This window comes from Podarcis erhardii (genome assembly GCF_964252035.2).
Source record: "Podarcis erhardii genome assembly, chromosome: 3".
NCBI lineage: Eukaryota > Metazoa > Chordata > Lepidosauria > Squamata > Lacertidae > Podarcis > Podarcis erhardii.
The window spans coordinates 76711364-76728498 of NC_138507.1; the positions used below are offsets into that span (position 1 = coordinate 76711364).

General features: G+C 38.7%; 1 protein-coding gene across 6 annotated transcripts in view; it reads right to left on the minus strand.

Moving 5' to 3' along the window:
• SIPA1L2 (signal induced proliferation associated 1 like 2) overlaps positions 1 to 17135 on the minus strand; it is a 75772-nt gene that overhangs the window by 40548 nt on the left and 18089 nt on the right. For 4 of the 6 annotated variants that reach the window (XM_081855796.1, XM_081855795.1, XM_081855798.1 and 1 more), the window contains exons 3-7: positions 11559 to 11692; positions 7762 to 7950; positions 5451 to 5625; positions 4521 to 4624; positions 614 to 691 (exon numbers count right to left, since the gene is read on the minus strand). In XM_081855796.1, coding sequence (XP_081711922.1) covers positions 614 to 691; positions 4521 to 4624; positions 5451 to 5625; positions 7762 to 7950; positions 11559 to 11692 — 680 coding nt within the window. The remainder of the gene's footprint in view (positions 1 to 613; positions 692 to 4520; positions 4625 to 5450; positions 5626 to 7761; positions 7951 to 11558; positions 11693 to 17135) is intronic. The other 2 variants (XM_081855799.1, XM_081855800.1) reach the window with 1 other exon arrangement.

Sequence of the window (17135 nt, forward strand, 5' to 3'; positions counted from 1 at the left end):
CAATCTATTTCTGTAAGCCTTAATTGCTTGCTCAAGCTAAAGCAACAAAGCTATCCTGTCATATTACATAAAGCATCTTTCTTCATTCAATTTAATGGGGGGGAATGAAAAGACATCACAAGAAACCTTCAAGCTTATTTTAATTTAGTAATAAAATAAGTGGTTTCATAATAAGTTTGAATTATAATATGTTAATATTTACATATACAAAGATCACATATTTCAATCAGACCTGATTAAAACTAGGAAAATTCCAAACACTGAAGAAGCATTTAATCTTACATACCAAGACAGTAACTCGTTTTCAATTTTTTATTATTATTATTATATCAGACAAGGAGATAACTTGACAACAGATTTGGATTAATCAGATCTGACCAAAGATAACAAAAGCAAATGGCAGAAGTGTGAGGAAATATTGCAAGGAAATGATCTGGAAAGGGTGTCTACAAGGGTAAAAGTTCAACAGGAGAAGCCTTTAACTGTGATGTGTAAGGAAAGCCAATACAAGGAGGTGGTACTGGCCACACCAGAGTGGGTAGCTCCCTCTGTTCTGATCAGAACACAGAGTGAAGACTCCCCACCCTATATTGCAGCCAAAGTGAAAAATTACCTGTGTGTTTGGATCTCCTGCTCGCTCTAAAACTAGAGGGATGTCCTGATCAGTGACCAAGCAGGGCGTAGTTATTTCCTAGAAAAAGCAACAGACAGTTCTGGTGTGGCCTATTTCTGGCTCACAGGTAATTGGATTTTATGAAATGTTCATTGGAGATAGTGCTCACAGTAGCTGGCTACATACCTTGGCCAGTGACCATACGAGGTATAATGGATGTATAAACCTATTCACACCATAATTTCAGTGGGAGGCTAAACCTCTAGATCCCATTCAAATCTAAGATGGGAAGTTCCCAAATGACTCGGATAAGTGGGTGAAACAAGATAAGCCCTGTACACAAAGTAAAATTTCTATACCACAGGGCTGGTAAGACTGTTCCTTGAGGACAGCAGCAACTTTATCTGTGATGCTGAATCTTAGCTTCCTGTGTGTCTCAGAGGGAAAGGTTTGTTATTTTATGTGAATTGTTCCTAGCTTGTCGAGAATACTTCCATGGGTACATTCTACATTATATAGTTTGGCAATGAGGTACCAACAGAAAGAGAAAATAAACATTCATTAGCTATTTCTTCTACACATTAAGGCTGGCTAAATGTTGATTACTAGAGTGTGCTTATCACATTTTATTGAAAAGTGTCCATGCTGTGCAAATACCACTGGCATCCAGTATCATAAAAAATAATGTGGGGGGCCTTCAGATCTCAGTTGCCTGGTTTGCGCATAACGCTAAATCAAATTATGGTTTAGTGTGAACAAAGAAGTGTACTTTGCTCCTGCAGCAACACTATCAATAGCTAAGCCATGTCTTTGCTTAGCCTTATGAACTAGAGCTCATGGTTCATCTCACTCCAAACAAACCACAATGTGTAGCCAAAGTTTGTTCTCGGCTTACTGTTCTCGGCTTGATTTGGGGGAGACAAACCGTAAGCCCAAGTTTGCTAAGTCAAACCATGGTTTATCTCTTGGTAGTGAAACAGCAGGGAAGGAGCTAAGCAGCCACAATTTTCACTATGTGCACCAGCACACTGTTTTGTTCAAATTAAGCCATAGTTCGGCTTAGTGATACATGCAAATGAGGCCAATATTACCTAAATATGGAAAACTTCCACATTATTTTATCCAAAGAAATCCATAGAACATACTATGATATTACTGCTAAATATACCAAGACTGTCCAAGGTACAAAGACTGATGAGTGTTTACTAAAACATTGTGGAAGGGTGTGATTGTTACTGGGGAAATAATGGAATTAGGCTGGAAAATTTTGAGGATAAACCAAGAAGAGGCTTTAGTTTGTCTAGAGAGGAAGACACATTAGGGAATATTTAGGTAAAGATATAAGCAAAGGTAAGAAAACTGAAGAGTGAAATGAGTGGCTCAAGCAAACACAATAGTGAGGGTGACAAACGCCATACAATTCTGGAAGAAGTGGATCAAGGTAAAAGGTTATTTCCTATGCTCACAGTTTAGGTAAAACCGAGACAAAGACTAACATTCAACATCAAGTAAGGGTTTAATGTATTGTCATTGCCTGCAATTAGGAACAAAAATATTTGAAATCAACATTGAGTATATCTTTTGTAGAAGTATTTTCTACAATAGTTAAACTTTGCAATTTAAACCCATCCACAGATAGATTACAGTTTCTCAAACATTTTGTTATTCCAGTGTATACTGTCTTTTGTGTCATATTGGAGGGAATAAAATATTTGCAAATAGATGCAGTAAGCTCCTTGTTCACAACTTTGATATGTTAACCTATCACCTTGGGAATGTGCACTGGATCACAAAGAAATTTAAGTGTTTCTAAATTACATGGAAATTTAATTAACTTCATATGATAGATGGAATTTTTTCTGTATCATCATAAATGGTCAAAATGGTTCCAAAAACCATAGGTAGACCAAATATGGAAGTTGTATAGCGGAAGGGACATAGCTCACTGGTAGAGCATTTGCTTTGTGTGCAAAAGGTCCCAAGTTCAGTTCCTGGCATTTCTAGTTGTAGGGCTGGAAATGTCCCCTTATCAGAAACCCTAGTTTCTGTTGCTAGTTAGTGTCGACAGTACTGAGGTAGATGTATTCTAAAGCCGTTTCCTATATGCCTTTCACGTATAATTTCTAGCTTTTAAAAGGTGTTGCTGCAATATTTTCTCATTAGCTAGAACTGTGCAGGTCTACTATTAAGACTTTCTCTTTATCCAACTAAGAGGCACTTGCTTTGGGAATAGTTTCCCACTGAAAACAATAGAAAGTACACCTGAGTTAAAATAGTACAAAACAAGCTATAAAGTTCTGATAGTGGTTGAAATAACAAAGAGATCCTAGTTTGGTGAATTTGGTAAACAAGACAGCCGGTTACCCCTACCCACTTCTAGGAAAGTGATTTGCCAATTATTATAAAACTATTTTTATACATCTACGAAGCTATTCTTTTAGAACTCCAGAATTGCAAGTTCTGCCACATTCTCAACTTGCCCACTTTAAGCATAAATCTAATATCATACAACCTAACTACTACAATTTTAGCTACTCTCCCAAAACAAATTCACCACAGATAAGGAAATAACTTTTATATATCTGCCAATAAGTCTGAAAATATGTTTGCAGACATCCTTATTCTTTGTGCAGATACACAAGGAACTGTTGTTGCTTCTTTTATCTACACACACTGGCTTGTGGAATGTTACACTCTGAGCAGTAATCTCATTTGTGAATGGCTACTTTATTCACACATTAAATTCATAGAAGTGGGAATATATTATACATTTTAAAATATCTATTACTTTTAAACCCCATTTATAAAGCGAACTTATACCAAAGGTATTATTTATATCAATTAGTACAGGCAAAGACAGGGTTAACCTTACAAAAACAAAAAAGAAAAGAAAATCATAATTCAATTCAAGCCAATGGCAAAAGCCCATTAACTTCAAATCATTCAAGACTGCAACCATTAGGATTCTACAAAACCTCTGATGCAATGTCATTTTTAGCCATCCTTAATGCTGCAAGATATTCTAAACTAGAACAGAATGGTACATGTTCAAACATTAACTGTATTTGCTATATAATGCTCTATTATCTATGTGCATAACAGACAAGCAGTATGTTAAGTTATTAGAATACCAAAACTTACACCATGAAAAATCAAATTACATATACAGTGGTGCCCTGCAAGATGAACGCCTCGCAAGACGGAAAACCCGCTAGACGAAAGGGTTTTCCGTTTTGGAGGTGCTTCGCTAAACGAATTTCTCTATGAGGTTGCTTCGCAAGACGAAAAATCTTGCGAGTTCCCGCGGGGTTTTTTTCGCTTTTTTCGCCCTTTTCCTAAGCGCTAAGTCGCTTAACAGCTGATCCGCTGATAAGCCGCTTCTCAGCTGATCGCTAAAAGCCGCTAGACCGCTAATAGCGCTAATCCGCTAAGCTGTCAATGGGCTTGCTTCGCAAGACGAAAAAACCGCTAGACGAAGAGAATCGCAGAACGGATTCTTTTCGTCTTGCGAGGCACCACTGTACTTGCATCTTTTAAATGCACATTATTAAAAATTAGGCTGGATTCAGTTTGTTTTAGTAGGAGAGGAAGTATTTAAGTTCCCAGAAGTATCTGTATCACTGAATACTGGCAATTCAGTGAAATAATTTATTCTCTGTTTTTTAAAAATGGAAAGACCAGATAGAAAAAATAATAGTTAACAGAATAAACTTTTGGGTCAAAGCAGAAGTAATAAACCTAAGCATTTTAATCCGTAAGCAATATGCAATCCTCAAGTTAAAATAATAACAACAATAATTTTTACTGAGTATTCATACCAAACATTTCAACAAAAAAAATACATTCTACAAACAACTTCTCAGACAAGAAATCATGCATGATTCCCTAAAGCTGACTTGAGACATACCTGTTGCCTGTTACTGGGCATATATGGAAGCATAGTTGACACATGAAACATTATTTCGTAATCTTTGTAGGTAGTATAAAGGGAATGTGTTCCAGTTGAATCGGCTGAAATTAAAGTCCACAAGTGGGTCAATGAAGACAATGCAGAAATTCAAGTATAATATAAACATCTCTCCTCCCCACCACTGGGCCGCAAAAAAAACACCATCCAGCAAATATGACAGTTCCATATAAATTCCAAATAGTTTCAGAAGCCATATGTCCCTATTGTAATTTGGCAGTCAACTATTTCCTGTGGCAAGTGAAAGTTGCATGCCATTCAATGGGTGCAGCACAACCACTAAGACAGAGTATGCAAAACACAGCCACTTACGTAACCCCTTGTTTTCCTCACCAAGGAAACCAGCTGCTGGGTCTGGTCTCCCTAGAGCAAGGATGAGGAACCTCAGGCCCAAATTTGGCCCCTCCAGGCCCCTCCGTCCAGTCCTCATGCCTCTTCGGAATACCTCTCTACCACTTCAGGCTACATCCCTCACTGCTCCTACTCCATGCCCTCATCTTTGCCTGTCTGTAGTATGTCCTTCAATTGTAATGATGCCTTCTGCTTGCCTGGATGGAGGATGGAGATGGGTGTCAGTGTGGGTGTGTCTGGACAGCTCTGCATGGTTGGAATGTAGTCAACTGCACAAAGATAAAACTCATCTGTTGCTATGACTCTGGCCCTAAGCATCAGCATGCAGGCCTGGAACACCATCTGGCCCCACTGTAGGGTGACTGTGCTCAGACTGGAAGGGAAGAAAGAAATGCAGTGTAGATGCTGTCTCTGTGATCTCTGTGTAATCTGCATTTACAGAAGGAAAGCACTTTGGCATAACAGATTCTCTTATTTTTATACTTTTAGTGTTTATTACAATTTATTATTAAAACTTACTTTTATTGTCTAGCTGAGCTCGGTATTTATTGAAACCTTTCAGCCATACTCTCTGACCTAGGAGATCAAGGAATTCGTCAAAAGCCGGTCCTGCGGTCTCATTGTTATACATCTCCTCCTCAGTGCTTTGGCCTGCTTTGCAATACAGGATCCCAATCTTGTGCTGAAAACTCAGCTGTAATTAGGAAAAAAACTAGTCAGAGCAGAAAAAGTATCTAAAACAGGGTCTGACAGATATATTTTGTAACCCTAGTAAGCATTTTTCAGTTTAGGATCGACATATTTGAACTTCCCCAGAACAGCAGCTAATGCCAATTCTGGCACACTAGCTGAACTTTACTTCTTTACTTCTACTTGTGATGGATAAATCAAGCCTTCCCAAAGCCCCTGTGCAGTATTAATCATTGGATCATTTGCAGCTGAGTATCCTCATTCTCTCTAAGGTTTTCTTTTCTTTTCAGAGGCCAAAATACATGTTATACCTATTGAGATAATCTCTGAAGTGAAATGTGATTTTAGGATTGCTTTGTACTGTCTACATCATCTAGCAAAATGGGACACCTTATGTTGATCCCAGTGCAAATGCATTTGGGCTAATTTAAGATATTGCCTGCATAAGCAGGAACATCAGCTTCTGCTGCTCTGGGTGAATGAATTCCCCATTTGTCTTTTGTAAGTGGTTGTCTGTAAAGAATATGAAGTGTAAGCAGAAAGCACCAGATATGGAAGATGTGAGTACTAAAAGCTCTGGCATATTCAACCAAAAAAGACCACATAAATTAGTTACTCTTGCATCAGGAAAAAAAAATACTGTTTTTTTCTAACTTAAATTTCAGATACCTGAAGTTCAATGGATTCTCCCTCCTCTGCAATACCAGCCATTTTCTCTATTTTCCCAATTATGTGAAGGATTTTGGTGGAGGTGGGGGTGAAGTTTATACAAGTTCCCTTTTAGATTGTAACTACTGTTGACACAATCAGCCTGCTTATTTCTGACAATAATTGCAGGTGAACTAAAGCATCTATAATGTAAGTATGTATTGCCAATTGATTGTAACAAATAGTGATTATTTTCACCATAGCAATTGATTTGATCTCTTCTATATTCAACTTTATCAAAAACTTCTAGTAGTATCAAAATAGGATGAATCCAGTGTTCCTACATCCATTCTATTCGCATTTCCCCTTCCTGTTAAAAATTAACCAAGTGATAGAAAGCAGCAGTCTTCCTGTACTGCTTTCAGATATCCAGCCATGCTCAAGGCTCATAATCACATACACTGAAAAATACTTATTTGGTCAAAATACATCCTCTGGCTACAGAATAAAAAATGTATGTCATTGAATCAATGAGGTGTGCTGTATAAAGAATATTGCTCTATGGAATGAGGAATCCAGGGGGCAAATCCCAGCTCAAAAAACCCAGAGTGGTTTATTATTTATTAATTTGTTTTTTAAAAATGGTGGTTGACTGGTCCAAGGTCACCTTGGAGTCAAGACGTGAGAATCACATGAGACATCCTCATATATGGTGTCCTGAGCTCCTTGGAAGAAGCCGGATATTTACCTTATTCATCATATTTGTATAAGGCTGACTAAAATGATGCTCTATATATGCATTTCTATATAAAATGATCAATTATGCCTTTTATAATCTTGCAGAACAGTGTCTGCCTTATCAAACCAATTAATCTCACCATTATTCACTCTGAATTTAAAGTATATGTTCATTTCATTGCTCATGCAGTGTTAACTTGTTAAATAGTCCCAATTAGAATTTCAGCTGTTTGATCCATCATATATTCCACATCAAGTAAGAAGACTGCCACTGTGAATAAGGTGTGCTAATTATAATTAGTAAAGGAAAATCTGAAAAGGTGAAAGATTGGCAAACCAATGATTTTCTCTTTAATACAATGTGCAGCTTTCTAATATTGGGTGTTTACCAAAAATGGCTTACTAAACTGTATTTTACCTCCAAGGAAAGCACAGCCATTTGTGCTTGAGATTAGTATGTGTAAATGTGCATTTTGTATATTTATTGTTTTATGTGAACCACTTTTATTTGAAGCAGTATATAAATAAGCTAACATGTAAACAACCAAAAACCCTACAAAACTATCTTACTGTAATATAAATACACAGAAAGTCCCCTTTTGTTAAAGTTCCTTAAAAATCTCCTTCACTTATCGTAAGTTAACTGCATTTCCACAGACAGGTCAGATCAAATTCAGTTGTATTTATGACAACAAAACACTGCAATAAGACAACTCACAGGCACGCAAGTTCAGGCAAGGCATGCAATACCTACCCCTTGTTCGTCAAGTTTAAGCAGCTGTTCAGAAACTTTGGGTGAGTTGGAAGCTTGCCGTAGGCACTGAATGCTCAGTTCTGGTATTACATATTCCAATACTTCTTTAAGAGGTAAACCGCGTGCTGTGCCATGTCTAGCAGTAGATGGAATAGCATCTTCTAAAATGGCTCCCCTCAACGTGGTAAGCTACAGCAAGAGTATAGGTCTTAATAAATGTTTATCATTGTAACACAATCTTCAACAAGGAAAAGGAAAATACAAACTCTATTAAGCTGTTACTGCCTGAACCTGCGTAGGGAGAAGTAGGAACATGCATGCTAGCCTTACCCCCAACCTTGCTACGCTGAATGGGAAGGTTTGACAGGGGATTAAGTGCATTTGACTGAACTTATATAGAACTGCACTATCAAGGATTGTGGAGAGTATTCTAAATGCATTCATCCGGCACATGGTGCTAGGTTAGGTTGGGGAACCTACACTAGCTTGAGCAATAATGCTTGAATAGGCTACACTTATGCTTCATTGACTGTGGTGCTGGCCAACAGCAATTAGCAAAACTTCAAAATTCAACTAAAGACACACATTGAAAAGAATAAAATAAGCAGAAGGGTTAACAGTCAGAATCAGGTGTCTATTGAAACATGTTCACAAGCAGTATATTTTCAGCAATAGCACTTGGAGGTTAGCATGAAACCATCACTTTGGGCTCAGTTTCCAGCCCCCAAGAAGGTTTTATATAAACTTCATAAACTGCACCAGCAAACTATATGGCAAAATACATCCTTTAATTCTGTGTATGCTAGCCAATGTAAGATCTGAGAAACTTTTATCACAAATGTCATACACAGCCATTCCCATGATTAATTAACAAGAGAAGGAAAACTGAACCGAAAAACTACCTATAACTGAAATTAACGGTGGACAACCAGATTTTGGTATGTGTTTTGTTAAAGCTGCCTAAGAAAGTGCCTGAGGCTTAATTAGCATCCCTCCTACGACTTCAGATGCTATTGTTTTTTAAATCTTGAACATGCCATTATTTTACAACAAATTACCCTACTGTGCTTTACACTGAAAAAAGAAATAGCTAGAACATCCAACAACACAAAATAAAATAGACATTTAAAGTATTTTGTTAAAGAGGAATTCTATGTCACATCCCCTTTCTCCCTTCCCCCTCTCAAAACATTATTCCTTTCCACTCTCTTCCCAAGCCTGCTTATACTTTTATAATCCTCTTCTGTCAAGCATCTGCAGCCATACTTATCTTCTACACTCTCAGGCTCACCATCTGTTTATTTTTGAAAAGTGTACCCATTTCCTTCATTCCTCAATAGGGAAAATGAATTTCTGGCATAAGAACTGCTAGGCTCCAATATGTTTTGATTCTACAAGAGCCATCATATTCTATCTATCTATAAGCACATCCACAAAATAATGTAAAACTACTGCAATCCTATACACACACACACACACACACACGGGACTAAATCCCTTTGATTTAGTGGGACTTTATAACGGCATTTACCGATGTTTTTAGAGGTATCAGACAACTTGAAAATGAAATACAGAATGACATAAAACCAATAGCAATTACAAAATTGAAAAGGCATTTGAACACAAATGGTAAGAGTACAGAAAGGCACAATAATCTGAGGTCAAACCCAGTGGAACACAGATTTGGAAACATGAATAGACTTTCCTCACAGGTGGCACTTCACAAAGGACTTCCCACTGTTAGCCCCATGAACAGAACCAAGATAATAATGGAAATCAGGGTTACAGTACATAAAATACGGAGAAAAAACAGAGATTGTGGGTGGGCAGAGTTGTTGGATTATACTGGCAAGATATCTCTCACACACACATATGTATGTGTGTTATGTTACTTCTTTCCCTAGAAAAATGTTTGTGTTTCATCTGTGTCATTCTGAACGTTAACTTTCTCCAGAATTCTGTAAGAGACAGGTGCTGTATAAAAGACTAGGGTATATTTGCCCAAATTAATCTCACTCTTTGCTGGCTATATTCAGATGTAATTACTCTCAAACCCTGGAGCAGGGACACAGCAGTCCCCTTTCTCCTGCCAATTCCATAGATCACTCTGAAACCTGGGCACAGAAGAACATGGCCTAATGTTGATCAGCTTGTGATGCATGGACAAGCTTTTTCATTGGTGGCACCAGAATTCTGGAATGCACTTCCTGCTGAAATCTATATTGGCATGTCACCAGCTTTTGAAGATACACCTGATTACACAAGCATTATCTTGATTTCTTGACCTGATTCTCTTGTTTTAATTGCTGTGCTGTTTTAATGTGATTGTTTTATTGCATATTTTAATTATGACATATCTTTAATTATTCTGTACTTTATCAATGTTGTACAATTGGTTTTAAGTTTTATAAACAACTTACAAACAACTTAGAAGTCATCAGGACCTTAAGCAGTATATCAATTAATAACAGTAATTAAAGACTATATTTCTTACATGGGATATTATATTTCTTACAATCTAGACTGGGCAAAATAAGTTTACTCTCTATCAGAACAGAGTAACATCACCAGACTGTCAGGCAGCAAAAAGCATGTATCACTCACTCTTAGTAATAAACAGGGGGAATCACCCATAGCTCCCATCCATCTAGTGTGCTGAACCAAGATGTAGTATACATCTAATTTACACCAAACTGTTAAACAGGAAGGAAACAGATAATTATTTATGATTCTGTGGTTTTGTTTTAACCGCAGTGGCACTTTCTCCAGCCACTGCAGCTTATGGGAATTGCTGCCAGTAATTGCCTGTTTCTCCTTGCAAGTGCCTACATGTCCACATGCAGAAATGGGATTCTGCCTTCTCAACAGAACTTCACTTTCTCTTCTTCTCTCATGCACCCCTCAAATCTGCTCTGGAGGATAGGGGACCCTCTGGAGCAGATTTCGTGAGGTATGAGGGGGAGAAGGGGAAATTCAGTTGTGTGAGCAGAGCAGAAGTCAGCTCACATGATATCTATTCTTATATATGGTATGAAAGCTCTGTGCACTAGTTCCCAGACTTTGCACTAGTTCCCAGACTTCTGACCCTTTCCCCTTATTTTAATTATTATTTTTAAAGCAAACTTTGTTCACAGGGCAGCAGGGCAGGCTGCAGCACTAGTAAAAACTCCTGGACACCTGCTATGTCCCAGGCTTTAGCATCATATTCCCATCTTTAAAATAGACTAATTTTCCTAGGTTATCTGCTTTGTACATCCAGTATTTTCCTGCACATCTGGTATTCTTTTAATCTGGGGTTGCCAGGTATTATGTGTGGATGGCACTGAGTTTTTAAAACAACATGTAAGCATATGTGTATGTGTGAAACAGAGATAAGTTGTTGTTTGCGCATTTAAGTCCCAAGGTATGGTCTGGTCATTAATTTGCTGAAACTAAGCTAGTTAGTGCCTCAGTGGAAAATTGCTTGGAAACCACATTTATGTACCTTGGGCTCTATTACTGAAGGAAGGCAGAACAGGAGAAAAAATATAAGCAAACACCTGCTCTTACCAATAGATTACAGATAGGCCAGAGGGCATAATACAGTATACATTGCCCAGAAAATCCTCATGGCACCCCCATAACTCAGAATAAGCCCTGTCAGCAACCCCAGCATTTATTCCCCCCCCTCTGAAAGTCTATTTAAATTTGCTTCTATGCATATAAATAGGCATATGTTAATTTTATTCAAATTTGTGCCATAGGACTGTGTCCCAAGTCCTTTAACTACCTATCAACACACCTGGCAGAAACCCTACCTCACTTGTTCTGAACACTACACGGTAGTTGAACTGTGAACCTTCTTTCTCTTTTGCATCTTCAAACTTCTCCCTTCTGATGCTGACTGCTACTGGTCCTAAATTTTCATCTGTTCCAAAGTAGTTTTGATGCTCTGTTGTACATAAAGAGGAGAAGACAATAATGAAATATTAGACTGACAAATTCCTGTTCGTTTGTCAGATAAATGTTACTGGTTGAGATTGGAAAGTCCCTTAGACCTATTTGTTTACACTTTTATTATGTCTTATGTGCAGGCAGGACAACGAACCTAAAAGCATAATAAGTGTATTGCAAGTTAGGACATCTGTTCAGCATAGATCTGTATTGTAGCTGAAAACTGTTAGCCATTTTAAAAAATGCAAATAACTAAAATATTTTTTCATACACACTAGTTTATGACCCACTCTGCAGCATATGGGATGCCAGAGCAATACTTTGTTAGAAATTTGTCTTATATATTTTGGCACACATGAAATTATGGCAATCCACAGATCAGGTTCTCTTAAAACAAGATTTCCCCACCTTCCAAATGAGGCAACTGTAATTTCAACTATATTAGAAGTAAATTAACTCTCTTTTGCAGGAAAATTCACATTTCTAAATGCACACACAAAGTACTATCCAACCTAAGTTAAGCATATTTAAACCCTATTGATTTAAGGTGGGGGGTAGGGAGCTTCCAAACTGTGTGCCAAACTATAATTAAGATTAATAATTAATTATAATTAAGATTAATAAATAAAATTTCCCCATCTGGCCCACTAGCTCCTGACAGTTTCTTTGCTGGAGCAAGGCATGCTCCCAATCATGTAGCATGTGATGGTAAGCAGGAGTGTGCCTTGCTCAAAGAGGAAAAAGCAGTTTCCATCCAATGAAAGCCAACTCTCGCTACCAGCACTGCTCTTTGAAGCTGCCCCATGTTGTTCCTTTCCACCTCACACATCAGGGGTGGAAAGATGCAGCAAAGAGAGGCTTGCAAAGCAGAGAGCTGGCAACACTGCTTGCACTGTAGTTCCCAAGCTTGGGAACACCAAGCAAGGGATTCGGACAGGTAGGTGGGACAATCCACCCATCAGTCTTCTGATGTCATAATACTGACATGTGACTGGCAGGTGAGTTGCCCTGATGGATCATGCCCGTGGCCCATCTAGTTCAGCAGCTTGTTCTCACAGTGGCCAACGAGGTACCCATTGATAGCCCGAAAACAAGAGCTGAGTACAAGAGAACTCTGCCCTGCCCACTGTGGTTTCCAGCAACTGGTATTCAGAAGCATACTGCCTATGGCCGTGGACGCAGAGTAAGGAAGAAAATCAAGCACATCATTAATATCCTCATTGAAGTCAGTGGTATTTCAATGTCCTTAACTCTGGCTGGATTGTGCTTGCAATATTTATTTAGAAAGGAATCCAAACTTCCCTTCCTCCCCAGCAGCAGACGTTTGGTGCAGTGGGGCAACCTGGAGCTGGGGAAGAGTGTAGAGCCAATGCCCCACTCCGACATTTAGAGGACAAAAAGGGGGAGCACCACAACAGTAGAATGATTCTGGTGTCTCTCTCCAGGCACTGGCCATTGGGAAGATGACAAAGCTGGTGAAGGAACACTTCTGCCCAGTCCTATTCACCCACCCCCATCTGATGCAAAGTGGGGGTTTGATTGCTCTACCAGATTCTTAAAAATATTCTGTGTCAAAAGACATTTTATTGCTATCCAATGTTCCTTTGATATTGATATTTTTAGACGCAAGTGTTTTAGTAACTAAGTTCTTATTCAGCACCCTACGGCACTAGAAAGACTAAAAAAATGTATTATGGCATAAGCTTTTGTGGACTATAGTCTTCTTCATCAGATGCATGAAGTGTTTCCCTGAGCTGCAGGTATATATACAACTCAGCAAAACACATCACAAATTTGATGAAGAGGACTGTCTGTTTTTCTTGAATAGTAGTCAAATAAGTCATACATGCACCTTGCCTTTAAAACAGAGACAGTGCCAAGAACTGTACAGTGGTACCTCAGGTTAAGTACTTAATTCGTTCCGGAGGTCCGTTCTTAACCTGAAACTGTTCTTAACCTGAAGCACCACTTTAGCTAATGGGGCCTCCCGCTGCTGCCGGAGCACGATTTCTGTTCTCATCCTGAAGCAAAGTTCTTAACCCGAGGTACTATTTCTGGATTAGCGGAGTCTGTAACCTGAAGCCTATGTAATCTGAAGCGTATGTAATCTGAGGTACCACTGTACTGATATGGCATTCAAAGGATAAAGAAGTGAAACATTCCACTGGACTATGGCAAGCCCCTTGCATCAACCTTCATAGCTCTTTGAAACCAAGGCTTAGTTCTCTACACAGAGGGCTCCTTACAACTCATATTTATCATCATAGTAATGCCATTAATAAGGTGAGCCTGATTAGCATCTAGCCTTCTGGCTAAACAGAATTCTTATTTGCATCTTCCAAGCCCCCTCAAAATATGGTCAAAACCTATGTGTATTCAAAACTAGCTAACAACCTTTTAAGTTTGATGAGAAGGGTAGGAGATGTTAAGTTCTAATCCTTCCTGCAACCTATTTTTCCTACTCTGATTGAATGACTGAGGGAGGACACTGAGACTTTTGGGTGAGACAGAACAAGGGATGCAAATCCTCCCACTCCCTCAAACCCTACATGTTAAGGAGACGTGCAGACAGAATGGGAGCTCTACATTGCCTAGAGCCTCCTAAAATATATTCCTGGGATAGGACTAAAGAGAAGGGGAGAAGAAGCTGTTCAGAGGAAGGGGGTTGAATATTGCTTCACCTATTAGATTCCTCATGGTAGAAGTTGGGATACCCACTGTCTGCAGGTTTTGCCCACTTTATTTTTTTCTTACACAAAGTGAATAGCTGCTATTCACTTATATGGAAGTAAGAGATGACATACATGGATGAGCACAGTTCTTAAGAGGATAGTTAAACTGATAGTGCAGTAAATGTCATTGTGACTATTTTCATAGACTAGTCAAATGTGCTTTAACTGACATTTCATAACTGACAAGTCTGTATACATAGTTTCTATTAAGATAGTAGGTTTTAGTTTACACAAATTATATTCCAAAACAATTTTAAAAAAATAAATAAATAGTCGCAATGGGTCTAAAATAAAGAATTCCCACATTTTTGGAAGGTGGACAGACAGAATTTTCTTTTTGCCAAATCTATTTATACACACGCAAGTCACCAAATCAAGCAATTATTTGTTTAATAACAAATAATCTGAATATATTGTCCTTCTAGCTTTGCCTTCACTGGCAGTAGGACTGGGAAATTTCATCCCCATTTCTTCTTTGAACTTACCGATACCTCAAGAGTACTCACAGAACCTTACTTTTCCATTTTTTGAATTTTAAATGTTTTTCCTCTACTTACTGTTTTATATTTTCCATTTTGAATTGTTGCTTTTAGCCTATGATTGCACATTTTAATTAAAGATTTTATTTTGAAATTTTGGTAGCTGTCATGGAAACCTACTTGAAGCACGGGGCAAATATGGCTAAAACTAATAAAAAGTATTTACTAGTTACTTTACAGTCTTGCTTGAGTACCTTTCTCAAACCTGTCCTCCTTTGATGAGTCCTAACTGATACATCATTTTCTGGTGCATTCCTTTTGTCCTTCAGAGTTCACACAGCTCAAATTCTCTTAGGCTGTGAGTAAATGTCATTGAACTCAATAGGACTTACTTCTAGAAAACATTAAATAATCCTGCTGTTATTCCTTCAGCTATTTCCAAACCTTCCTGTGCTTTTAGTGTACTGTCTACCTGGCTGAACTACTACCTCCCTTTCTGAGCTGATGGAGGTAATCTTGGCTGTGGTGTTGGAGAGCCCTTTTACAGCAATGTTGGAAGACTTCAACATCCATGCTGAGGCTGTCTCCAGTGGGCAGGCTCGCGCCTTCAAGGTTCAAAATAGCTTCAGTTTCCTGTGAGAGGCTTATAGCATTGTATCTTGTCTGGTCCAGAGGGACCCTAGAAGCTTTCAATCTCCCATGGGGTTTCTGTCTACATTCTGTTGTCCATCACAGAGGAAGAAGGATCATGTTCTTAATGTATTTCACCTAACACCACATACCATGAATAAGAATCAACATTAAAAGTTACTTCATAGTCCATATATACCATACAGACAGGAACGCGGGTGGCGCTGTGGGTTAAACCACAGAGCCTAGGACTTGCCGATCAGAAGGTCGGCGGTTCAAATCCCCGTGATGGGGTGAGCTCCCATTGCTCAGTCCCAGCTCCTGCCAACCTAGCATTTCGAAAGCACGTCAAAGTGCAAGTAGATAAATAGGTACCGCTCCAGCGGGAAGGTAAACGGCATTTCCGTGCGCTGCTCTGGTTCGCCAGAAGCGACTTAGTCATGCTGGCTACATGACCCAGAAGCTATACGCCGGCTCCCTCAGTCAATAAAGCGAGATGAGCGCCGCAACCCCAGAGTCAGCCATGACTGGACCTAATGGTCAGGGGTCCCTTTACCTTTTTACATAGCATACAAACATTTAATAATAAATAAAAATATCTGCTTCCACTTAAAGCTAGGTAGAGGCAGGTATTTATTATATAGCTAAATTTTACCACACTTTGTTTTAAAACCCAGATTTTGTCCAATCCTCAAAGCAGCAGCCCCCTAATACATATTTTAGACAATTACAATTCTGCATTGTAGCTTTTGTAAATATGAAACTAGTAAGAATGGCACCTAAACTTTGAGAAAATAGTTTGAATATTTTTATAAATATGCTCAGAAACAAAGAAACAGCATGTGTATGCACATGCACAACATACTACTGAATGACTCTTAACAACAAGAATACACTCAGGGGAATACGGTACACTCATTGTACCAAAACTAGGTGGAAGATGGTCAAATGCATTGAACGCTTTATATCAAATATGGTTTAATGCTTTTTTTTTTACCCAAAGCAATTCCTCGAAGGGCCACATGCCAGTGGCTGACATGGCCAATGCATGTCAATGTGAACACACGTTCCCAGAAAAACACTGTACATACAGCACACTCAGATCCTCCCTGCCCCCATAACACATTCCTTAGATATGTGGGCACACAGCCCACAAACATGCTCTCACAAAATACACAGGGACAGATATGCACGTGTACACATTTTAACCCTCTCCACTCAAATGCTGGGGTAGGTGGAAATGCTGCCATTTATTCTTAAAGAGCAGGTACCAGACTCTTTCTCTGATCTTGAGTGTTCTGCTGCTTAGCACCAAGACTGAAGATAAAATCTCTCTCCCTCCCCTTTAGAAAAGATCTTTAGAGAAGAGTTCGTTCTTTAAAGAGTAGATAGAGCTCTATCTCCTGATCAGATTGAGAGATAAAGTTGGAGGTGCTGGCACTACTTTCCTGTGCCTTGGTGGGCCAGATCCAGACCATGGGTTAATCACACTTTATGCACTTTATAAAGTTAAAATGCAGCATTTTGAATATTTTTAAATGTATCTGTAGCAATATTAAACCCTTGTTTGCACTAAGTATAGAATTTAAAACTCATCACA